The 23,752-nt window shown below is 43.0% G+C and overlaps 8 protein-coding genes across 8 annotated transcripts; 3 read left to right on the top strand and 5 right to left on the bottom strand.

Annotated features, from left to right (window-relative positions):
- Positions 1–146: 146 nt before the first annotated feature.
- On the bottom strand, positions 147–869 carry Bfra_009559 (putative phosphatidylglycerol phosphatidylinositol transfer protein; the record flags this gene model as incomplete). The annotated part of the gene is made up of 3 exons (XM_037339900.1): positions 147–337; positions 394–610; positions 667–869. The coding sequence occupies 3 exons, from the start codon at positions 867–869 to the stop codon at positions 251–253; spliced, it is 507 nt and encodes a 168-aa protein (XP_037189950.1). The 3' UTR covers positions 147–250.
- Positions 870–1,471: 602 nt separating this feature from the next.
- Positions 1,472–2,426, top strand: Bfra_009558 (putative rna-binding protein fus tls protein; the record flags this gene model as incomplete). Its single annotated transcript, XM_037339899.1, is given in 4 exon segments — positions 1,472–1,560; positions 1,616–2,091; positions 2,106–2,256; positions 2,327–2,426. 4 exon segments carry the CDS (start codon positions 1,472–1,474, stop codon positions 2,424–2,426), a joined length of 816 nt encoding a protein of 271 aa, XP_037189949.1.
- A 640-nt stretch (positions 2,427–3,066) lies between these two features.
- On the bottom strand, positions 3,067–4,569 carry Bfra_009557 (putative tfiih basal transcription factor complex p47 subunit protein; the record flags this gene model as incomplete). The annotated part of the gene is made up of 3 exons (XM_037339898.1): positions 3,067–3,606; positions 3,627–4,227; positions 4,295–4,569. The coding sequence occupies 3 exons, from the start codon at positions 4,567–4,569 to the stop codon at positions 3,067–3,069; spliced, it is 1,416 nt and encodes a 471-aa protein (XP_037189948.1).
- Positions 4,570–5,522: 953 nt separating this feature from the next.
- On the bottom strand, positions 5,523–6,727 carry Bfra_009556 (putative export control protein chs7- protein; the record flags this gene model as incomplete). The annotated part of the gene is made up of 6 exons (XM_037339897.1): positions 5,523–6,080; positions 6,135–6,228; positions 6,291–6,378; positions 6,436–6,529; positions 6,598–6,633; positions 6,698–6,727. The coding sequence occupies 6 exons, from the start codon at positions 6,725–6,727 to the stop codon at positions 5,523–5,525; spliced, it is 900 nt and encodes a 299-aa protein (XP_037189947.1).
- Positions 6,728–8,419: 1,692 nt separating this feature from the next.
- Bfra_009555 (uncharacterized protein) lies at positions 8,420–9,072 on the bottom strand (the record flags this gene model as incomplete). Its single annotated transcript, XM_037339896.1, has 2 exons — positions 8,420–8,612; positions 8,957–9,072. The coding sequence occupies 2 exons, from the start codon at positions 9,070–9,072 to the stop codon at positions 8,420–8,422; spliced, it is 309 nt and encodes a 102-aa protein (XP_037189946.1).
- Positions 9,073–9,806: 734 nt separating this feature from the next.
- Bfra_009554 (putative abc multidrug transporter protein) lies at positions 9,807–12,019 on the bottom strand (the record flags this gene model as incomplete). The annotated part of the gene is made up of 9 exons (XM_037339895.1): positions 9,807–9,908; positions 9,959–10,101; positions 10,149–10,450; positions 10,519–10,647; positions 10,698–10,786; positions 10,853–11,282; positions 11,344–11,512; positions 11,577–11,703; positions 11,759–12,019. The coding sequence occupies 9 exons, from the start codon at positions 12,017–12,019 to the stop codon at positions 9,807–9,809; spliced, it is 1,752 nt and encodes a 583-aa protein (XP_037189945.1).
- A 1,636-nt stretch (positions 12,020–13,655) lies between these two features.
- Bfra_009553ca (putative high affinity glucose transporter protein) lies at positions 13,656–16,093 on the top strand (the record flags this gene model as incomplete). The annotated part of the gene is made up of 6 exons (XM_037339894.1): positions 13,656–13,675; positions 13,816–14,301; positions 14,352–14,429; positions 14,484–14,966; positions 15,018–15,730; positions 15,783–16,093. The coding sequence occupies 6 exons, from the start codon at positions 13,656–13,658 to the stop codon at positions 16,091–16,093; spliced, it is 2,091 nt and encodes a 696-aa protein (XP_037189944.1).
- A 1,023-nt stretch (positions 16,094–17,116) lies between these two features.
- On the top strand, positions 17,117–19,576 carry Bfra_009552ia (putative dolichyl-phosphate-mannose-protein mannosyltransferase 2 protein; the record flags this gene model as incomplete). The annotated part of the gene is made up of 7 exons (XM_037339893.1): positions 17,117–17,251; positions 17,324–17,457; positions 17,520–18,072; positions 18,126–18,791; positions 18,839–18,884; positions 18,934–19,104; positions 19,182–19,576. The coding sequence occupies 7 exons, from the start codon at positions 17,117–17,119 to the stop codon at positions 19,574–19,576; spliced, it is 2,100 nt and encodes a 699-aa protein (XP_037189943.1).
- Positions 19,577–23,752: the final 4,176 nt, after the last annotated feature.

The raw sequence follows: 23,752 nt of genomic DNA, 5'->3' as shown, positions 1-23,752 counted from the left end.
CTGTATTAATCCAAATCATTAATTCTCGTATATTCAGTTCTCATGAGAACGGCGCACCCAGAAGCAAATAAAAGACCCCGTGATCAGAGGTATCTGTCAAGACACAGGGCGAGGGATTCACAGGAAGTAAACTCCTTCATCCACCATTATTCATCGACCTAATACAGTCCACATGCAAATCTCTGCTTTCCGCGAAATCCTAAGTACAATTTGAGGGTATTATGTAGCTATTATCTAGTATTGGGGTGGTCTAACGTGAAAACGTAACCGTTGCTTGTAAGCAAATAATGGGTTCATCATCCGCAGTAAATGCATCGGCGAAGACGGTGTAAGTTCCCTGATATGATGAGTTAGAAGAAGAATAATGAAATATAGTACAACTTGAAGACTTACGGGAGGGATCTGGTTTGGCAGATCAACATCCTTTGTGATTGTAATCTTTCCAGCATCAATCGGGCAACTCAAATCGACGTTAGATACTTGATCGCACAGATCCTCTGTCATACTGATAAGTCGAATCAAGCCATATTTGACTTGCAAGCGAACGTATGCACCCTTCTCCAATGTCTGCGACAAGGTGCCGACCGCCTCGATGGTAAGTTTATTCCCACTGTTGTCTAATTAGCTTCTGTTTTGACGTCCCAAGATTCTACAGTTTTTGCGTACGCAGTTGGAGGATTGGGATTCAAATTGACGTGGTCGAGCGATAGGATATCAGACGAATGATCGGCATTGCAATAGGTGAGAGGGTTGTTTCCAGGAACAGCTTGCTTATCGTCAAGAACGGTTTGACCGTTACTGAAAAAAGGGCTTGCAGCGACAAAAGTGCTGCTGAAGAGCAGAGTAACAACACTGAGAGAAAACTTCATGATTGATTTTGTTCTATAATATTTGATGTTGTTGTGGTGAAGCTGAGTACAAGGTTGGCGGTGATTAAGTATTGAAAGTGGCGGGTATTGGTTGCTAGCTCGCTTGGGAATGACGTCTGGGATTGGGTCAGAAGATAACAAGTGTGGCTGCGCTGCGAAGTCAATGGTATTTTATTGAATTTGATTATCTTTCTTTCATGTAGATGAAATTGTGATTATGATTCTGGAAATACAATCGTGTCTACTCAACAAAACGAAGCTTTTTGAAGTACATACCTAAGTATCCCAAGTGCTCTACAATTTTAGTACTGGTGCACGACAATTAGCTGAGACTGGAGTTTGTAGCCAAGTTCTCCCCCCTGACTTAGGCACTCCATAGGACTGTGCATACGCTAAACCCCTCATCAGCTATCTTGCTGTGGCTGAGTGGGCACCCTGATTTCATCATCGTTTCGCCATTCACTGTCCTTCTTTTCATACAAGACAGTCATTTGACACCTATATTTTATTCAGATACTTTTCACGGAATTTAACCATCTTGTTTCTCCAAAACACCTGTCGATCTTACAACAACAGACTCAGAAGGAAGCACCAACTTTAAGATGAATGATTTTGCCCCTCCTACCGGTCCTCCGCCTCCGAAAGTTCCTGAAGGATACAAAGCAATATGGAACGCCGAATACAAAGAATGGTGTGTATTAATCTCATCCTTTTCAACTACACTATGGAAGTTGATAAGAAACTAGGTTCTATGTAAACATTTACACCAAGAAGTCTACCTGGGACAAACCCACCGAACCTGTCTATCCTTCCGGTGATAGCGCTCCTCCCGGTCCACCTCCAGGATACTCCGGTGGCTCTTCTACCTACCCCTCCGACAACAAAAGCAATCCCTACGACCCCTCTCCCAACACCGAAAGCGACGCCGAACTTGCCCGTCGTTTGCAAGCCGAAGAAGATGCTCGTGGGGGTTCAAGCAGTGGTATGCGCGGCAACGCCCAGCAAGACTATCAAAACACTCCTATGCCTTCCTATTCGCAACAAGAACTACCTCCGCGCGAACAGAAAAAGGGATTTTTTGGAAAACTTTTAGGAAAAACTAGTGGTTCGAGCTCGAGTTCAGGTGCGCCGCAGCAACAGTATCAACAGCAGTATGCGCAACAACCACAGTATGGTGGATACCAACAGCAACAGTATCCACAACAAGGCTATCCACCACAAGGTTATCCACCTCAGGGTTACCCCCACAACAAGGGTATGGAGGTGGTTATGGAGGGGGCTATCAGCAGCAGAGGCCACAAAAGAGCGGCGGGGGAATGGGAATGGCCGGAGGTGCGGCATTAGGATTGGGTGGAGGATTGATTGGTGGAATGTTGCTCGAGGATGCGTAAGTTTGGATACTCTCTTCCATTTTGTACTGGAAATTCTGAAACGAAATACTAACTGGCTTCATATAGAATCCAAGATCATGATCAAAATGAGTACAATGAAGGATACGAGGATGGTGCAGATAACGGTGGCGGAGGAGATGATTTCGGTGGTGGTGACGACTTTTAGGTCTGAGAGGTGAGAAGCGAGGACGCGATGGCTGGTGTGAAATCATGGCTTTAATGGTATCATCAGAATGTTTACAATTTGCTTGAACGTGTTTGGAAGAACGATTCGACGACTCTATATCACATACTGCTACTAAATACAACAGTCGACTACTTCTTATGAGAAGTGAACCGGAGAAATCGTGGATATGCGTGTATGACACATTTTGATGCTATTCAAATTTGATAAACAAATAATCTTTTAGTTGCGATGCCTCGATGTGAAAGACGAGCGGTTACTAGTAGGGATTTGTCCTTCGCAATTTTGCTAGCCTCGCCATCTCAACTTTCTTTGCATTACTATCCACAGCATATTTTGCCTATCTTCCACTTGTGTAAAGACATTTCCCTAAGGAAATATCTACCAAGCTAACTAGCAGTCTACTGTGTTATTCAAATATAACCCAATCCGCTAAACGCCTCAGTTCGCCTCGCCTCTAGTTTCGCTAGTATTATTTCATTTGATCACTATTTCCCTTTAGTATTTGTTGAGCGAATCATTAAGCCGTGAATTTTATCCCAGTCACCTATGCTTTCGCCCTGACGCCAACTTTTATTTTCCCCATTTGCGCGTGCATTTGAACTGTCAGACTAGATGCTGATCATTCAACCATAGCATCTATATCCTTCTCCACACTCCTCGCTGGAGCTCCCCCACCTCTCCCATCAACACCGCTAATCAAGCCCCTTGTATCACTCTGACAGCCTGGGCAATTATGCACTACCTCATGGGCAAAGACATCACAATCGATACAAAAGTGATTACCACAGACCTCACACGCATACCTCCCACTCTCGCTCATGCCCTTCATTGCTTGCTCGGAGGCACCTTTCTCATGTGCGTCCCTTTGGGGAAAAGTTACTTGGCACCCATAACACCCTTTGGATTTTCCGGCATCTTTCCAAAGAACTTCAACCCAATTGCGCAAGGGGAATAAATGATGATATGAGCGGGCCAAATGGGTGGAGAGAATAAGAGTAAGGCCGCATGCCGGGCATTCCGCTGGCAGTGAGCACACTTTACTTTCACAACGCGAGCATAGATAACCTCCTCTACTTAACTTCCCATGACATGCGCAAAAGCTCATGCTTTTTCCTGGGTCGAGTGTTCGAGATGGGAAACCCATCATAAGTAAACTACTCTGTGACTGTTTTTTTGTACGCGTGACTGGGGGGTTGTAGTTGCCATCATTAATTGCCTGAAATGTTCTTCATTCAATGCAACAGAATATGCGGTATCATCCCCAGCATTAGTGCGCGAGCATAGTTCGGCGCAAATGGCAACTTGGGCTGCAAGTCCTACAATACTAACTCGTATGCGATCCGTTATGAGCGAGGAAATCGTTTCATGGATATCGCCTGGATCACTTGAAAGTAGCGCACCGTATATAATAAGTATCTCCCTCGTACCATGACTTGGAGCATGAAATAGTGCAGCTCTGCTCATCTCTAAAGCATTTTGTAGACTGGGATTTCCTTGACCCTGATCTACGCGGAGAGCTTTCAATCGTTCAATATGTTCGGTGGGATTTCCACTCATATCTGAAATGCGCACTGCAATGCCATCGCGCATGCCAATAATCCCGAGTTGTGAGATGGGGTTCTGTTCGAAGTATTCGGTAACGAATTCGCTTGCGTAACGGATGGTGAGAAGGTAACGCGTGGGGCGCATGTCTTTCTCTGTCATGGCGAAGGAGAGGTCAAGGATGAGAATGAAGTGGCGAATAATACCTCGCTGTAAGGGCGTCGTATCTCTCAATAATCTGGAATGGTCAATTATCAGCACATTGTCAACTTGTGAAAACATTCCAAAATGAGAGCTCCTCTTACCTCTTCCTTTTGTTAGCTTCCCTTAACCCCTCAACAGTAGAATTAATACTACCATCTGCTCCTTCGACTACAGTATCCCAACTTCTTTGAATATCTTCCCATGCAGCTTTCCGCCTATTACCACCGCCATTTGCGGCTTTTTCTTTGGCAGTTGACCCTCCAGCGCCTGTGGCAGCTCCAGTAGATCGAGTGCCATGCCCAGCATTTACATTGGCGGGTGCTCCAATATCATCATCTGAGAGATCCTCGACATATTCACCGTCAGAGTCTGCCATTCTTGTGGTTGTAAAAAATGGAAGAACTGAATTGGATGGCAAATAAAATCTTTAGTTGATTATTTGGAAGAGGACAAGGCTGATTGATGTCTTTCAGAAATGTCAAGGCTAGAGCTTCCTAGACAATTTAGTGGAGCAGTTAATTGCCGAGGAGAGCAAGAGCATCAATGCTTTTATGCAGCCTTGTGTGTAGGGAGAGTTATCTGGGGAAAAACTTTAAAAATAAGCAACTACCTACCCAATAGTAGTGATTGGTTGACTATGTTCACCGCCGTACTGACATTCAATAATGCATTATCCAGTCTTAAAACAAGATTGCATGTGTCATTGTAATCGTCAGATTAATAAATAGTTCCCAGTGTATGGTGGATATTAGAGTCCAGGATCAAGGTCATCAAGACCTAGATGACAGAGTGCGTCACATTCAAGCTCTCAGAATATCTAGCTAAGGCATAGGTACCTGCTTAGATTGAGTATGCGAGTCTGCGCGATTGAAGATCTATCCTACTAATAAGCTGCCATGCATGCATTCAAATCTGAGATGAGTGGGGCACAAGAGCCTTGAATCGCATATAGTATGTGGTAATAAAGTGGTCTACTTTGATGCTCTGAATTAAGTTCTGTCTCCTCCTATTATAAGTTCAATGTTGGGTATAATACTCGCAAAATCGTTATACAAGCCATTCCGCCAATTCATATAATCGTTCCTAGCTGCGCCCTTGTCGTTATTACTTCCGCCCCCATTTTCGTGTGGCGTGAAATTCTCCGTCCTCATTACCCCATAGACAAGAGCTGTAGCTGCTGTAATACGCGCTATCCTTGAGCCAATATTCATGCTTTTTGTGTAGCAAGATGTACCACATCGGGTATTAAACTAATATTGTCGTAAGACTTTCGTATGCGCATTATAACAAAATTCCTAACTCCATTGCTCCCTGATTTCCTTAAATTCCTCATGAATATGTGTTGGTGACTGGCATTGGCCAATCGTCTTCTGTGATGCTTGACCAAAAGGTCCATACCATTACCACAGAGAGTAAAGTGAAGAGCGTCTCGAAAAGAGCTCCATCAATTTTTCCGTTCGTGCCGTTGCAAATGTGAGGGCTAATAACATAATTGAAAATTTGGCCAAGAGCGAATAAAACCGCAGCACCCGTTAAGAAGATCATGGGCTTACGCTCGCCCAAAACTTTGATGACCAAGACTGTTTCTAGGGCAAAAAACACAAACAAAAACACCAATGGTGCGAGTTGGTACAGGACGTAGAGAGCAATGTTTCGATTTTGGCCATTGCCTTGACCAGTCAAGCTTGAATCGAAATGCCCGGTCCAGCTGTATCCAGTATCGAGGGCAATGTATCCAGTTCCGATAAATATAACTGCTGCTGAAGCAACCATCAGACCCAATGACATGGCTGTTCCATCATCGATTATCTGATAGCCCACAACAGCATTCAGCATCAAGATCCATAATGTTGCGCTAATCATTCCGAGGTGGATACCGGTAAAGGCCTGGGGTAACAATCAGCTTCCACATATGGGTCTTGAGAGCTTGGTCCTACTTACTATCCGAACAGTTGCGCTCAATGGGAATTCGCCAACAGTAAATATTTCACATATTTCGATGATTATATAACCTAGGAGGAAGAGCTGCATTTCCCTGTATGACAAGATGTAAGTGACTGATGCAAATCAAATATAATTTTGAGAATGTTAACAAACCTTCTTCCCACTGCTGCTTGTTTTCGGTCGGACCGCCATATTAAGAATGCACTGATTACAATCGCAATTCCTGCAATTAATATCGAACCTTCGGAGGCGTTAGTTGATGACTTTCCGATCATTGATTCTCGGGAACAGAACGAACCCAAATTGCCCAGATATTTCCCACCGCCTAACGATATACCCGTCAGCTCGCAGCCTCCGTATCCGAAATTACTGTTGGTGGGAGGATTGAATAGCTGTTAAAAGTCCGGTTAGCAACGCTGAATTGCGAATCATATTGTTGAAACTGGGGAGTGGTACGAACGTTGCAGACTGGTAACGTCGAGTCACGGCAGAAGTTCTAAATGGAATGTTTGTCAGTAATCAATCTCAATGGCCATTGTGCTATGCAAAGATCTACTCACATGGAAATTTCCAAACTGTGTTGAACCCATTTTCTCTTAACAGAACCAACAATTCGCAATTGCGCGCAAGATATTTTCGATTATATTTAAACTGTTGTATTTGTTGCTCTGTAAAACAAAAGAGTAAAATTGATTCGTCTCGCAATTGCGAAACCTCAATGCGCGTGTTTGTTTAAACTGTGATTGATTTGTATTTGTGAGTGGAAAATTGATTGATGGTGTTGATTCTCAGTTCCCATTCCAGTGGTTTCTGTTTGTCGTATTGTTCTTTCCTGATGAATTGATCTTGAACCCCTCAGCTTCGACCCTTCCTCAGCTTCTCCAATTAATATTTGAAGCGCTCGAATTCAGGAACAAGCCGCTAGATTGGTTGTTTTATATTGGTGTTCGCGCGGATCGTTTGAAGTAAACCCTGGATGCAGAATCGAGTTTCGTAATTGCGAGTATATTTTTTGCCTTATTTCAATCTTGACACATTCGACACAATGAAGAGAGTTGAGAAAGTATACGAAAAGTATAACTTGGATAAGATTAGAGATTGAGAGTGATAATTGTGTGTGCAAGAGCGTGGAATAATTCAAGAACGGGGAAGTGAATTGCCCTTGATGCAAAATGCGCTGGTCAAAAGGGCGAAGGCTGGTCACCGTAGCCTGTTTTACTCTCTTCTACCTCTTTTTGGCAGTATAATTCGACCACTTTGATTTGTGCAGGGGCCCCAGACCACTCGAATCCCGGAAAGCTTTCCTTTTCTTCAGAAAAATCCCATCAATCCCTGGTTCTTGAAAAGGCTCGTTACCTGGACGAGATGGCTATTCCGTGGTAGCGAAATGATTTTGGTCGGAGCAAGGTCGAATCGGATATCGAATGGTTACAGCAGGTAAGATGAAATGTGATTGAGCCAGCATTGCAAAAAGTAAAGAAGAGGTAGGAACTTAAGAAGGAATCATTGAGAGGGGTAATTTCATACCATGTACATATTTGCAATATAAAGTTTTCAATGTTTTATTTTATTGTCCATTTCTCCCTAGATCCTTGGAGGGATCATGATTTGCGAACGGTGGTGAATGGGGCAGCAAAATATGCCTATTCTTGCCATTGTGTGAAGGCTTCAAAGTTGAAACTCACTCAGCCTTTTCCTCTTTGCCAGGTTTTGAATAGAGCAGCCGCCACGAAATGGTTTCCCCCCTCGTCACCGATTTCATGCATAAAGTGCATTGTATACTAGGTAGGTATAAGCCACCTGGGAATCGGAAATTCCGGAGCCCGTTGAAAGTTCAAGACTTCGCTGAGAATGGAAAATTGATGGTACCGGTTTTGGTATTTTGCACTCGTACGAAAAGTGTTGTGATCTACTATCGTTGTCGCGAAGTACCAGAATTAATCAATCAATGGAAGAGAAAAACTTGTCCTTGCTTGATACGCTAATCCTTACTTTCGCCGATTTTAAGTTCGTTGGTAGTTCCAAAAAAAAATGACTTCTGCGAATAATCTTCTAGAATGGTGTTTGCATATTCCACCTGTCGGAAATGGTGGACAGCCGTTGGAATGATGCTACGGGTACGGTACTTGATGGGATCTTCAATTCCTTTACTTTAAGCGCCTACAAGGCTCTCTTACCCTTCTGTGTTTAGCTCTAAGATCATCAAGCACTTGTATGTTTTTTTGCGACAGTGGGTAAATGAAGGGTTCAGGAGACCTCACTCATATTCACAGTGATCTTTTCTAAGTTCTCAATTCAGATTTCGGGAGGTTCGCGTCGAGGACTGGGAGAATTGCTGACCTCTTCCCTTCAGCTTCGATGTTGGCAACTCCAACGATAGCCTTGTGTCTCCCAGGGCGGACACTCTCTTGGCGACGATTATATCTACAACATCTATTCGAAACAACTTCAGAGATGATCGGTAGCATTGCCGAGCTTGAAATATATGATCAGAAACAAACGATAAGAATTAAAGGTTACTCTACTCGCCGATATCAAGTCTCAAGCTCCATAGATGAGATTATATCTCACACTTATATTGCGATTAGCCATTCATTTCATCTCATTCCACCATCTCGTCATATATCCGCAATACTATTCTCCAGACCTCACTCAACTAGTGGGACAAAGATCTACAGTCTATCAATCAATAGTTCCTGACTACTCCCACAATACAAGAGATATGAATATTTGAGCTTGACCTCATTTTTTGAACTTGTTGAATTATCAAAAACATTTAATAACATCCAGTACCCAGAGCAGTGTCAGGGATGGAATACCTCCGCTGATAGGAAGCTCTGTTTGGACTGTCGAAAGCTCCAGATGGGTCTGAATCTTCCCATCCCAGCAGCAAAGTCCAATACCAACTATTGTAACAACTGATTTCCGATCCCATCTTCAGCCGGCGGAGAATGACACCCTGTATGCCGACTACGGCTTTACCAAACTCGTGAAAAGATATTATTACACTCGAGCAGAGTGCAACAATACCAAGTAGGTATCAAGGCAAATTCATTTCATCTTAGATTCGGCGCTTCTTTCCTCAAGACTGAAATGAAGAATAAATACATCATGCCTCGTTGGGTCGTGAGCTTATCAACATAAAATAAGAATCCTCAAAATCCAAATGTTTTGGTTAATCAGTAAGATTTCTATTAAGCGACGACGCCCGTAAACGACATTTTGGGGGATAGAATTCAGAAGGAGTATTATGTCGAAAATTCTCGATTCATATGGATGTGGTGGAGTGCTGTAGGGTTTGTGTATTGAAGCATTCAAGCAGGGAATTGAACACCTGTTTCCAATCCAGAAGTAACGAAATAACGGTTGAGATCACTATTTAAGTAGAGCACGAGGCTCCATATACTCAGGAAATACATTCTACTTATATAGACCTTCTTTCTCTGTTGGATGAACTGCTCGATAGTCTTTCAGTCGATCTCGGGTAGCCTGCTCGACTTTCTATCAATCTATGTGTCACGTGCCATCGTTCCGTCCCCGATATTCTACTAATGTCTGCTGACAATTAAGCCTAAAATCCTCAGATACTATGGTTGATAACATAGTTTTGTATATGTATAATTTGCATTATGCGTTTCATTTATATTATGATTATTAATCACAGAAAATTTAAAGGAAGTTTGGAGACAAAATATTAACAGCCTTCTGATCCTGCTCTAAATTTTGGTGCAAAAATTCTTCTAGAAGCCGAACACCACATCGAACAATTTCCTACAAAGATTATGAGATTTCGAAGAGAACGAGGGAACCAAGGTGCATACCCGTGCTTTCCAGTATGACGCGAAGATGTATTGTAACTTCTTCATGTCTTTAAGCTCCCCCGGAAGCTCATGTATATGACCACACTTCAAGTAAAATACGTCCTTGCCAATACAAGACATAATAAGAAGCTGGTGTCGACGACCTAGCATGATTAGCAAAGAAGTACTAAGCAACAGACAATATCCTAACCAGCTTGTAGTATGCCAACCACCTTTATCTTCTTCATAACTGTAGGGTCGTTTTCTACCAACTCGCCAATGTGGCACAGCATCGCTCTCAGGCCACCCACAAGCTTATCAAAGTCGTTGAGCCATTTCGGAGCAAGTTGCCCTTCCCATTTGCGAATTGTCTCCAAGACAAGCAGTTCGTAACAAGATTGAGAGCTGCCGTCAGCAGATAGCTTACGACGGCGTGCGATCGCATCGTAACGAGGTTCGTTGACGAAGTAGGAGTACGGTTGGTAGCGAGTTGCTGAGAGAGAAATTTCTTTGCTGCAACGATGTTGATTATTAGCCAAAGCAGACAAATGAAAGAGCAGACAATTGAGATGAGGGTTTACCGTTGAAGGACAAGCTCTGGAATCTCGCAGAAAACTTCGTCCAGGAAGCGAGGATAAACCAAACAATCCCAAACCCCTTCACTCAGCTCTTCATCCAAGATCATTCCGGAGTTCTCTAAAAGCCGGACACTGCTCTAAAATCAGCCTATAATATAGGGCGAAGACGGCGTGTAATTCACATGTGGCACGAAACATCACCGATCCATTTGATATCACCCTTATGAGACATTGTGCGTTCGATTCGGCATGAGTGCTCATAGGAATTCGCCTATCAAAGTCATCAATCATCAGTTATCAGTCCCCCGAAAACCTAAAGGCAAAAGTACTGACTGACCTTCTCATACTTCTCGAGGGCCTGAAGCAACTCCAGGGGAAACCTAGGGAGCGGTGATTCTTCAACACAGTCTGTGATCTGCTCATAATCTTCTCGCACAAGACCCAGTGTCGTGATGGACTCGGCATCCAGGATACCAAAATGAATTGGCTTAACTTTGCCAGTGCGTCCGGCATAATCTAGCATGACATCTTGAAGGTAAACATTGCCATGGGTGAGTAACATCTTCTTGTCATTAGTAAGGGTCATGCGAGAATCATCCAAGCAACCAAGGATTTCTTGAAGCCTCTTCGTGTCGGAGACTTCTATTGCCAGTGAGTCCTGCTTGTCGATACTGGAGTCAACAGTCGCGTTAAAATTATTGGGATCATTATCAGCTTCTGAATCGGCACAATTTGCGTCCGGGTCATCTTGAAAGATAGAAGCTCCACTATGCGTGTAGAATTGTTAACGATGATTGTTGTTCGACTATCCTTGGAGGGAACACCAACACAATAGTGGTTCCTGTTTGCGAAGAATTCAACATAATACTACTTTGGTTGATAGCGATAGTAGTAGGCCCATGGTTGGCGACTTTGCGTCGTCCACGCTTTCTCGTTATTGCCCTGATGAAATTCTTGGCCCTTTGCTGATCGTTTTTCGGGCTCTGCCAAAGAATGCCTATTAACAAACATCAAGCTCGACTGGGCTAGTGAATCTGATGGCCACGAAGGTCAACAGCAACCCAGGAGCGAGGGGTCTTCGCGAAGAAGCCACACCCAAAGAGTACACAATCGTTTCTCAGTCGGCCGCGAAGGCAGGCTGCGATATGCGCCTCGGTGTACCGTTGACCAGGACGCCACGAAGGCATCCTGCGATACAGATGATGCGTAAATATTAGTTTTGTAGCTCGAAGAATCAACTTACTGAAAGAACCCATGCGGCCCGCAGTTTACTAGCCATCCCAGCAATTTTGGGATCCTCGCTATTCTGTAGGTGTTGTATGGACGTCCGCCAGCAGTTGTGGACATTGGATATATTGTACTTCACATAGCCCAATTCCTTGTATATTTTGTCACAGAAGTCCACAACATCCCATTTCTCACAAGGCGTCTTGTCAAAATAAGGATGCGTACGCAACGTATTTCTGGTTGTATCGTGGTTGAGCGGGGGTGGGGACTGAGGCATGATTACAACAAAATGGAGGTTGAACGAAGTAAACGGGAGGTCGGAGGATTTTCTATCTAAAGTAGATTGCTGCCCAGAGCGCCAAGACTTGATGACTCAAAAAATCACAACACTTCTCATTTGACGAGGCCTATCAAGGTGTCGCGATTGTTTGTCATGAGAGCGACACGTAATTTTGCATATTATTCGAGAATAAGTTATTTATCGCTCCAGCTGGTTGAACGAACGAAGCATATTGAACTACTTAATAAGAGTGGAAGACCAACGCCGCTGGATCCCAATCCTCAAGAATTCGGCTCCATGGACTTTACCACGTGATCTTGGATCCTAGGACGTGCTTGTTCCCAAAGTTACAGGGATGCGATGAGTCTCATCTGTACGTGGTGCATCCTACGAACCTTCGATCTTGTTATCGGAGAGCGAAGTAGAGTCTGGAATATATACAGAAATACAAAGTTCGTACCAAAGTTCGAGAATCTCAAGCCTTTAATTTGTAAGCTTTGCTTCATTCTCTTTCCGATTAAAAATAGGAATGCATTTACAGGAGAATATTTGTAGGAATATTCTATAATAGTAAAATAACATATACTAGAATAATCAAGATACTCAATAGTACAATTTACTCTATTCAGAATAGGAAACAAATAAATATACAGATGAAGCAACTGAGTATGAGGATCATAAAGCGTTTTTTGAGAAAATAAAAAGAATTCGAATCTTCTTCTTTTTGGGTGTAAAAGTCTAAAGAAAACCATGTGATATTATATTCAAAGCTTGCAAATATGTTCATTCGGCTCTTGATAATGATTATCTGATCTGGTATCGAATATCGAAGAGAGTGCACTTCTTGGGTGTCCCAGTTTTTCATCCTGCTGGTATCAGCCCAGATCACAAGCACAATTCTTTACAGCTGGGTGACGGTGATGGACACACTCAAGTCAAATGCCCTTTCCAAATCAAGTATTGAGTAAGCGATCACCATTTCTCTTCGAAAGTAGAAGGAAGTTGTTCAATATCTTATCATTGATTTAAAGTTCAAGTTTTATTGGGTTCGGAAGACATTCGTTATCAAGATTCCATATCTAGACAGAAGTGTGTTTTTGTTGATTCCTTGATTTGTGTGATTTACTGTGCATGCAATTCCGTCCACACCGAGCATACCTATTACCTCCTATCAAGGTATTCTTTTGTAAAATGATTGAGTTCATGCACGCTCGAGGCAAGCTAGCTTAAGCACGCTTACTTTTTGAGACTTCTTGAGACTTTCGAAGTATCTTACGTATCTTACAATGCGACTGAACCAAGCCGTTGTCAAGATAATACAATTGATGAGAAGAAAAGGGGGAGTTGTGATTGTCCAAATATAGCATGTAGTAAGCACCACGTGACACATCCAATGTAAAGGGCTCCGCATCTAGTATCATACCCAGTAGTTAAGCACCAGTTCTCAATTGCAGGATCGTTCTATGGTCCGCGTACCTTAAACTCCTCGTCATCCGCCCATATCAGTAGGTCGACAACACACAGCCTTCTTTCAACATCATCAACCAACATCGTATTAAATCACAAGCTTGTACTACGAATTGAAAGGGAGATACAGACGCCCAAGTCTCTTCTGTTTCATTTTTCTTATCATATGAATATCCATCTCACCGTGTGGGATCCACAATTAAACAAACACGGCCATTCAGGGTCTCGGTGTTAGTGACGTGCCATCTCATCCACTTCGTGAATAACTCCCTACCCCGACTTTTCCCCACCAATCCAACTCCGCGCGATTTGGGCTGCTGCTACAGCTCAATTACCTTCAACATTCCTTCTCCGAAATCATCTCGTCGTCCCGCTAATATACCATTACGAACGTTGTCCTCGGCAAGTCGATTGAATCCTAACCAAGGACTGCTGGGCTCGGACGAGAAACAGGGTCGGCGGTCTTCCCTTTCGCGCTCAACGTCACCTGGTTCCGAATTCTCGTGGAGTGACACAGGCGATCTTGCAGAGCAACTCGCAGACGAGGAAGACCCGTTGCAAATTCGATTACGAGCATCCCTTGACGAAGAGGTTTTTGGCGGCTCTTCCAAGAGAAAAACAAGAAAAAGAGTTCGATATAACGACGAGGCTACCGATAAACAAGAAAAACATTACCATCCTGGACTTGTTAAAGAGGATATCGAAATACCAGATCCTGGCCCTCGAAGAATAAGTCGAGTTGAGCATATTCTAGCCGCAATCATGTCGGGAGGTGAGAGGCAGATGCACGGCCTGACAGGCCGGCCATTAGTGTAAGGACCTTGATTGATTTGCTCTATGCACTGAACTGACAATGAGGCAGGTATTTTACTAGTATTTTTGTATCATTAGGTGTATTCCTTTTTGGATATGATCAGGGAGTTATGTCTGGCATTATCACGTATGTATTGCTGTAACTACTTGGATTTCCAGTTCCTGGCTAATCGCCTTGTAGCGGTCCTTACTTCAAGGATTATTTCAATCAGCCCTCTCGAGCCGAAGTCGGTACCATGGTTGCTATTTTGGAAATTGGCGCATTCGTTTCATCGCTTGTCGTCGGGAAGGTCGGTGATATAATAGGTCGAAGAAAGACAATCTTATATGGCTCCTGCATCTTCTTCGTTGGAGGCGCACTTCAGACATTAGCCACTAGCATGCCTATGATGATGCTTGGCCGTATCATTGCAGGTGTGGGTGTCGGTATGCTGTCCACGATTGTTCCCATATACCAGTCCGAGATATCACCCCCACATAACCGCGGAAAACTTGCTTGTATTGAATTCTCGGGCAACATCACAGGATATGCAACCTCCGTATGGGTGGATTATTTCTGCAGTTTCATTAAGGGAAATATGTCATGGAGAATACCTCTGCTGATGCAATGTGTTATGGGAGCACTTTTGGGTGTTGGAAGTTTGATCATTGTCGAGTCACCTAGGTATGTATTATTTGCTATATGAAATATACTTGAGACTAATGATCGTATCAGATGGCTTTTGGATAACGACCACGATGAGGAAGGTATGGTAGTCATTGCTAATTTGTATGGTGGTGGTGACATCCATGATCAAAAGGCACGAGAAGAATATCGAGAAATTAAGATGAATGTTTTATTGGCTCGTCAGGAGGGCGAGAAATCCTACAAAGATATGTTTCGACGATATCGTACTCGTGTCTTCATTGCCATGTCAGCCCAGGCTTTCGCTCAACTTAATGGCATTAACGTTATTTCATATTATGCGCCGCTTGTCTTCGAATCCGCAGGTTGGCGTGGTCGCCAAGCAATTTTAATGACGGGAATCAACGCTATCACGTACTTCCTGTGTACCATACCACCATGGTATCTTGTAGACCGCTGGGGCCGACGCTTCATTCTTCTTAGTGGCGCAATAGCTATGGTTATATCGCTATCTTGCATCTCTTACTTTTTATTCTTGGACATAAAGGCTACGCCGACCCTGGTTGTTCTATTTGTCATGATATATAACGGCGCTTTTGGATTCAGTTGGGGACCAATCCCATGGCTTTATCCACCCGAGATTCTTCCCCTCAGCATTCGATCCAAAGGAGCCAGTTTGTCTACCGCCACTAACTGGGCCTTCAATTGGCTCGTAGGAGAATTGACGCCTATTCTACAAGAATTGATCACATGGCGTTTGTACTTGGTTCATGCATTTTTCTGCGCAACCAGTTTTGTCGTTGGTAAGATCAGTGCAATTCCCCATCAAAACAAAAAAAATCTAACAACTTTCAGTGTATTTCATCTATCCCGAGACGGCTGGTGTACGATTGGAAGATATGGATATGATATTTGGCGACGCGACCACAGCAATGCCCACACCAGCTACCAGAGCCGAGAGCGGCTCGTTGATGGGCATCAGTTCACCCGTTCCTTCTGTTGACCTGAGACGTGGTTATGGAGGTCCAAATGGTATTGGACCTTCAAGTGCCATTCCAGGTCTTGATATCGACCCACCAAATGTTTCTATCGTCAATGGAAAGCCTCAATATGGAGCAGATGAAGAGTCTGGAGAAGGTGTTGGGGGTGGATATCACGTATGGTAAACAGAAACAAAGGCGAAGGAGACAGCATCAAAAGTGGGAAATATAAGCCATTAGATCAAGACGAGGAATGAGCGGCTGTACTCGTAGGATATACGATATTAGATTGGAACTAGCAACAAGCGGGCGTACATGGAAGCTCGAGGGAGAGAGTGTAATACCAGTGCCATCTAGAGCACATATAGAATGTGAATTTATGGGAATTTGTAGATTATTTCTAGTGGCCAGACATTTTACAATTTATAAGGGTCTCAAAAGCTAAAGCTTAACTCTTTCCAATATTAATGACATGTGCATCGAATTTAACAAAGTCTAAGAACTTTCTAATGATGGAAGCTAGCCTAGCTACTGTAATTAGCCCCGTGTTATAATTTCGTCTGACGTTGACACTCACAGGCTGTGATCCAAAAAACGTGCGTACTTTGGTTTAAACTGTGCCTTTCTGAAGTTCCAAACATAGCTTGGTGTATTAATATATGTACCCCGAATAACTAATGAGTGGCACTTTGATATATAATAAATTAGACTGCCGTGAAAAGAAAATTGCAATAAATAATCAGGTAGAATGTATTTCCATCTACTTGCTTCAGCCTCGTCAGCAGAGAAGGACAGATTTCGGGTATATGTGGGAGTGGTGCACTAAATTTAGATACCCCAATTGAATTCAAGCAAGGTAGATTTAGTATAATCTTTTGAGCTCGACTCCTTTTTACAAACTTTCACAAGGGATTACGTCTTTACATACTTCCTCCTCTTCTTCTTCCTCTTATCCATCTGCAAATCTACTCTTAGAATTTGTGGAGAGATGCAAACCTTTGTTAATTAGTTTACTCTTCTTCAATTCTCCGACATTCTCTAGAAGTTTTTGAAGTTGCGACTCTCGACATTTGACAGCCGCAACCTTAAACTTGGGCCACGAACTTTATACTGCCACTGCAAATCATATCACAATTGAGAGTCACCTTGGGAAATACATTATAGGGAGGGAGGAAGCTTCTTTCTCGAAACCGCTCGCAGATCTTCGAGATGGCTTCCGATAAGACAGCTGTTGCTTCTGGTGCGGATCACACTCAAACAACCCGTCGACGCAATGTACCATCATCCAATGGAAGTCTTGTAAACACGGTGGAGATAGATGACAAGAAGACACAAGTCAAGAAGGTGAGCAAACCTTGAAGGGTTCTGCCTCGATAGCATTGGGGCCAATAGACTAATGAAATTAATTCATTATAGGGAAAGCAATCCATAGTTGGATTCCTTGACGAGTGGGAGTTCTTAATCGCACCATTGATTTTTACAATATTCGCATTCTTCACCAGATTATACAAAATCGGCCTTTCACCCATTGTTACTTGGGATGAAGCTCAGTAAGCATATTCTTCATATTCGAAACTCTCTAAGATTGTGGACTGATCATGTCTGGGTATAGTTTTGGAAAATTTGGGTCCCATTACATCAAAAGAGAATTCTACTTCGATGTCCACCCTCCTCTTGGGAAAATGCTGGTTGGTCTTTCCGGTTATCTTGCAGGTTACAATGGCACTTTCGAATTCAAATCTGGGGAACAATATCCTGAGGATGTGAACTACACTTTCATGCGTGCCTTCAACGCCTTCTTCGGTGCCGTTACTATTCCATTGGCTTACTATACTGCTCGCGAATTGAACTTCAAGAGACCAGCTGTATGGTTCGTTACATTGATGGTTTTGTGCGAAAACTCCTACACCACAATCAGTCGCTTTATTCTCTTGGATTCCATGCTCCTATGCTTCACATTCACCACCGTTCTCTGCTGGGCTAAATTCCACAATCTACAAAAGCAAAGTTGGACTCCCGAATGGTTCGTTTGGCTCTTGTTGACTGGTGTAAGCATTGGCTGTGTTTGCAGTGTGAAGATGGTGGGCCTTTTCTGCACAACCATGGTTGGTATCTACACGATTGAAGATTTATGGAACAAATTTGGCAATATTAGAATGCAAAAGGTAACACAAATCCGATTACTTTCTTGAGTTGGTTGTACTAACATATATTTTAGGTCGAGCTCGCATCGCATGTCGCTATCAGAGTAATTTGCTTGATTGTTATCCCTATTGGAGTTTACATTGCCTCTTTTGCTGCCCACTTCGCCATTCTTCAAAACAGTGGACCCGGTGATGCTCAAATGAGTTCCCTGTTCCAAGCCAATTTGAGAGGAACTGAAGTTGGAAAGGATAGTCCACTTGAAATCGCATATGGTTCTCGAGCAACGATTAAGAATATGGGATACGGCGGTGGTCTTCTTCACTCCCACGTTCAGACTTACCCTGAAGGATCCAACCAACAACAAATTACTTGCTACCATCATAAAGATGCTAACAACGAGTGGTGGTTCTATCCTAATCGTTCTCAACCAGAATTCGACCCAGAGGCACCTCTCAGATATGTTGCTGATGGCGATGTTCTACGTTTCGTTCATTCACAAACTGGTCGCAACCTCCACTCACACGACGTGTCAGCGCCTATTACCAAGGCTGACAAGGAAGTCTCATGTTATGGAAATACCACTGTTGGTGATGACAAAGATCACTGGACCATGGAAGTTGTCAAGGATGTTTCCTCAAATGATCGAAGTAAAATTAGAACCTTGACTACTGCTTTCCGACTCAAGCACACAAGTTTAGGTTGCTACTTACGAGCTGGTAACGTTAACTTGCCACAATGGGTTTCAAGCAAATCGAAGTCACTTGCACCAAGGACAACAATCCCAAGGATGTTTACACTCACTGGAACGTAGAAGCCCACTGGAACGATAAGTGTATGTTGATTTTTCTTGACAATAAATGATATACTGACCATCTTTATAGTACCTGCTGCTGATGCTGGAGCTTACAAGTCTCCTTTCATTCACGACTTTATTCATTTGAATGTTGCTATGATGACTTCGAATAACGCACTTGTGCCAGACCCTGACAAGCAGGATGATCTCGCTTCTTACTTTTGGCAATGGCCAATTCTCAACGTAGGATTGAGAATGTGTGGGTGGGATGACAATATAGTCAAATACTTCCTTCTCGGTAACCCTCTTGTATACTGGGTTCTACCGCCTCTCTAGGCCTCCTCGGCCTACTCGTTCTTTGGTATCTCATTAGATGGCAACGCGGGTATGATGAGCTTAAACAATCCGAGATTGATCAAATTCACTATGCTGGACTGTATCCAGTTCTTGGATGGTTCCTACATTATATGCCATTTGTCGCCATGGCTCGTGTCACTTACGTTCATCACTACTATCCAGCGCTTTACTTCGCTATTTTGGTATTTGGTTTCTGTGCGGATTGGATGTTGAGAAATCAAGTTAAGACCTTGCAATATGCTATCTATGGTGTTTTGTACGCCTTGACGATCGCACTTTACATTTTCTTCATGCCTATTTCATGGGGTATGGTAGGACCTAATAGGGAATACTCTAGGTTGAAGTGGTTTGATAGCTGGAGGGTTACAGATTAGAGTGCGCGGATCGAAATTGAGGTGCGAAGATAAAAACCTTCATGTATGGGGAGGCAACAATTATATGTTGGGGTAGATGAACGGACGGGTGGATAGATGGCGATATTGTCTTGTGGGAAGGAATGGACCGGGAACGGGGATTCTGGGAAGGAAAAAGTATTCGGATAGGAAGGTGGGTTGATGGCCTGACTCTTTCCGATATGAATTTCTACTTTACGTTACGGATAAATATGTGTAACAAAATTTTGAATGTTTCATCTCTTGTCTTGTCTTGTCTTGTCTTATCGTGCAGGGCTGAAATTTATTTGTTGTATTGTATGTTTGGATTCTACGAATAGGTTTTTAGAGGGGGGGGGGGGGGGTGAATGAATGAACAGCTACTTGAGAAGAGAGGATATAAAGGGGGGGAGGGAGATAATGAAACTCATGATATGCAATATAATGAATTTACCTACCAATAAGTAGTAGTATTGAATCGACAACCCTTAGAGATGCAGTTACAAATTTGCATCTGGATAGTTCCACACGTGGTGTCTCTAGCTGAATAGTGTGGTATATGGTGTATTGATTGTGTATGGTCATGTCGAGTTGTGATGGCGCTCTATGAGACTTAAGAAACGCGTAAAGAGACGTAGTTATGTTTTTGGTAGTTTTGAGGGATTTCGATGTGGATGGATGCTGAGCGGGGGGAAAGAGAAAGGGAGAGCGTGGAGATTTAGAAGGGAGTTGGAGTTAGAGATGTATGAAGGGGGGGTCGAAGAGGGCTCGAGAGTACAGATGAACACCGATGATGGTTCCCCAGTGTATATTGCGACTAGGTAGAATAGGATTTATGATAGACTTCTGCTGCTAGTGCTTGAAGATTGACGAGGATCGCGGAGAAAGAAGATGAAGATCGAAGATGCGAGGTCTAGAATGCGTGTACGGGTATATTATGTGTTGTTATTATTGTTTCGGTTATGGTGATGTATTCGATATATGATATGATACGAAAAGGGCAAATATAAGAGAATGCGAACGATGAAATCGCAGATGAAAAGTTTGTGATTATGATAGATGATGGAGTGGGTGTGACCCGAACCCGGTTACGTGAGATATTTGGGGGAAGTGTAACATGGTGTAATAACGCGGGGATAATGGATACGATATGATTATGCAATATAAGTTTTCTTGCATGTATAATCATGTACCACCACCCCTTCCCCTCTAATTATAATACTCCTTCAGCGAAAGTGAAGATTACATAATTCCCGACTCCATTACTACGTACCTCACGTTGTATTCCGGTCTCCTTCCGGCATATATACATATATACATATGTGGATATGTATATATGTCCCAGAAAAAACACGCGAGGTTACTCCATATCCAGGATTCATATTGGGTTGGTCCAAACATGTGAAGGTGTGACGCCTTGAGCTCTTGGGATAATCCAAGCATGAGCCTCGCCGGTGTTTGTATATATAAGAATCGGTATAAAAAAGAATCGGTAGGATAAAATGCTCTTGGCATCGTTCGATGAAAGGCTTGAAGATGGTAGATTGGTGGATGCGGCATGGCTGTGGATGTATAGGGATGTATAGGGGGCAATGCATGAAATATGTATGGTATAAATGTATGCAGAATTTGCATACATTTCAAACAAATGTTTGTGTAAGCGATGCTTTTCGGGCGTTCGTGCAAGGGATGGTGTGGTGTGGTGTGTGGAGAAGTGGAGAAGGTAGGTAGGGTCTGGGTTGTGTGAGAGGGGAGTTGCAAGTACAATGTATTGAATTAGAGCCCAATGTGGAACGAATGAGATAGGGAGTAAATATGATTGGCTTGAGCGGGCATCAAATTATGATTGGAAAATTGGTCGCATTGATGAAGGGGTTCTTTATTGGATAAACAGTCATCCTAATATTTATAAAACCAATCGATGTACATGAACGTTTGAAGATCTTTAGGAGGAAGTAATTTGGTATCTCACTACATTCTAACCGTTTTGTCATATAGTACTTGTACCTTGCAGTATTGCATACTTCATGCTCACTTGAAGATTCTTTCGTTCATTCAATTTCGTGAGGCGATAATGCACCTCACTATTTGTAGCTGCATCTAGAATTGCATGTTGCACTGTGGATGGATATTCAAGATATGTATGCAGTACTGCACTTTATATGTGCAGAAACCCGAGATTGGAAGTTGATATGGTTTGTTTGGTTCAAATGAGGGTAGGAAGATGTAAACTTGCAGCGTCACATTGATGATTATCATGGCCTTTTGTTTAACTTATGATAGAAAGGACTTCTGGTTTGTGTAGTTGAAGTTTGGCAGGTTGGAACTTTGATTCAAGTAGGTTGTAGACAAGATAGGTAAGGTGGCTTTGAATTGTTGCCTTTACTTTAATCTATGAGATCATGAATGAAGGCCTCATTTCGGTGGGATGCTTGCCTGTTGAGCTGACCAAACTATATGGATTTGTCTGGGTTTGCGCTTTCGAATTGTTCTGATGAAGATGTATGGTTGTTGATTGAGATTGTGGCTATGCTACAATTGAAGATATGCTGAAGCATGGATGGAAGTGCTTTAAACTTGCTTCAATATTTGGTGGGCTTATGCCATTGTATTGTGGCGACCGTTGATTAGCAGATCGAGACAAATTCGTGTAGTGAGGTTTGTATGCTACTTTAGTTGGCTGCGGATGAGAATCTATTCGGTGGGTATCGTAGCAATAGTAGCCTTTCAGTAGAAGAACCGCATCAACGTGCGGGGACAGAATGCCATCGACCAGGCTAGATCTTAAAACAATGGACAGCTGAAGGGTGGGGAAACGAAAGACGTGGGGGTTCAAGATGGAGATCAGGATTTAACGGGAGGATGGGTTGTAATGATGGTGTGCATGCGGGTATCCCCTGGACTCTCCATCTCAGACAAGCCATCAGTACCGGAATGCTAGTCCGTCTAGAGAAGACCGGCTATTTAAAGCATGTTTTCTTAGTAGCTGTTTTTAGTTAGATAATGCCTTTGCTGTAAAATGATCCATACAATAAATAACAATATCAGACTTTGATGCAAATAACTTAAAGATAATAGGTAGTGACTAAAACAAGTATGTTTTGAACCTGAAAAGAGAAGGTGGAACAGAATCAACGGTATTCATCTTGATCCTTGATTCGAACCATGTCCCAAATTTTGCCTGCCCAAGGAACTGGTATTCTACATCTCTTATAGTAGCGAAGTGATTCAAAGCCATGGTTCTGACAGCTACCTAGCTAAATTACAGGCGTTGGAACGCTCTTATTATAATGGGTATCAGATTTGACCAGTTTGAACATTTGAACGAGCACTGATCGATTTTGAAATAGCTGAACACCCAATAAAAAACATAAAGAACAAAATGGGAGCAGGGGCCGGAGAACTCAAAATGATGGCGACTAAAAGTGTGAGTGTTGAACCCACGTTGTAGATGCCGAAAGTGCTGAGCTGTGACAGAACGGTCTTCGGCTAATGGTATTTTGGTATTCGTATACGGACATAAAGTTCGGCTCGGGTTCTAAAGTGTGATGGCGAAGATTATCGGTTTCGCCTTTCATAACCGGTGATTGGGTAAAAAAATTGATTCGAGTTTCGGTTATTGGTATCTTGCAGAAGCCAATTTCGGACAGCAAATTGCTACTCAGCCGAAACCAATTAGCACTGATCTGTTCAGTACAAGTCATTCGACGTGGGGGTGGCAATCGCAAACAACACACGTGATATCCCTCATTCGGTGACTTGAGGTCTACCGGGGTGGTAGTAATGGACGAGACTCTTGAGGAGATCTAGTCTCCTTTCTCAACCCTTGAGAGACCCTGGCCTGTCGTTATCAGGGTCGCACGGCGGATAGGAATACAACGACCAGCCATGCAACATTGATTTAGTAGAGTAGAAGTAGCAGACTACCAGGGCATCGAAACATAGCAAGCAATATCTAACAGTGTATTCGATATTACTCCTTAATATTGTATTGATGAAGAGGAACGCCCAGCCCCCACATAAGACAATGTGTTGATTGCTAGGATTGAGGAAAAATGCAAATTATAGGAAATCATGTTTTAATTTTTGTAGGTAAACCATAGTTGCTTGGATTTGGAAAGCATCAAGGAATTTGTGACTAATACCAAACTTTGTAGCAGATAAACCCGCTTATACATT

The sequence above is a fragment of the Botrytis fragariae genome, assembly GCF_013461495.1.
Source record: "Botrytis fragariae strain BVB16 chromosome Unknown tig00000161, whole genome shotgun sequence".
Lineage (NCBI taxonomy): Eukaryota > Fungi > Ascomycota > Leotiomycetes > Helotiales > Sclerotiniaceae > Botrytis > Botrytis fragariae.
This window is presented reverse-complemented; position numbering and strand designations above follow the sequence as displayed.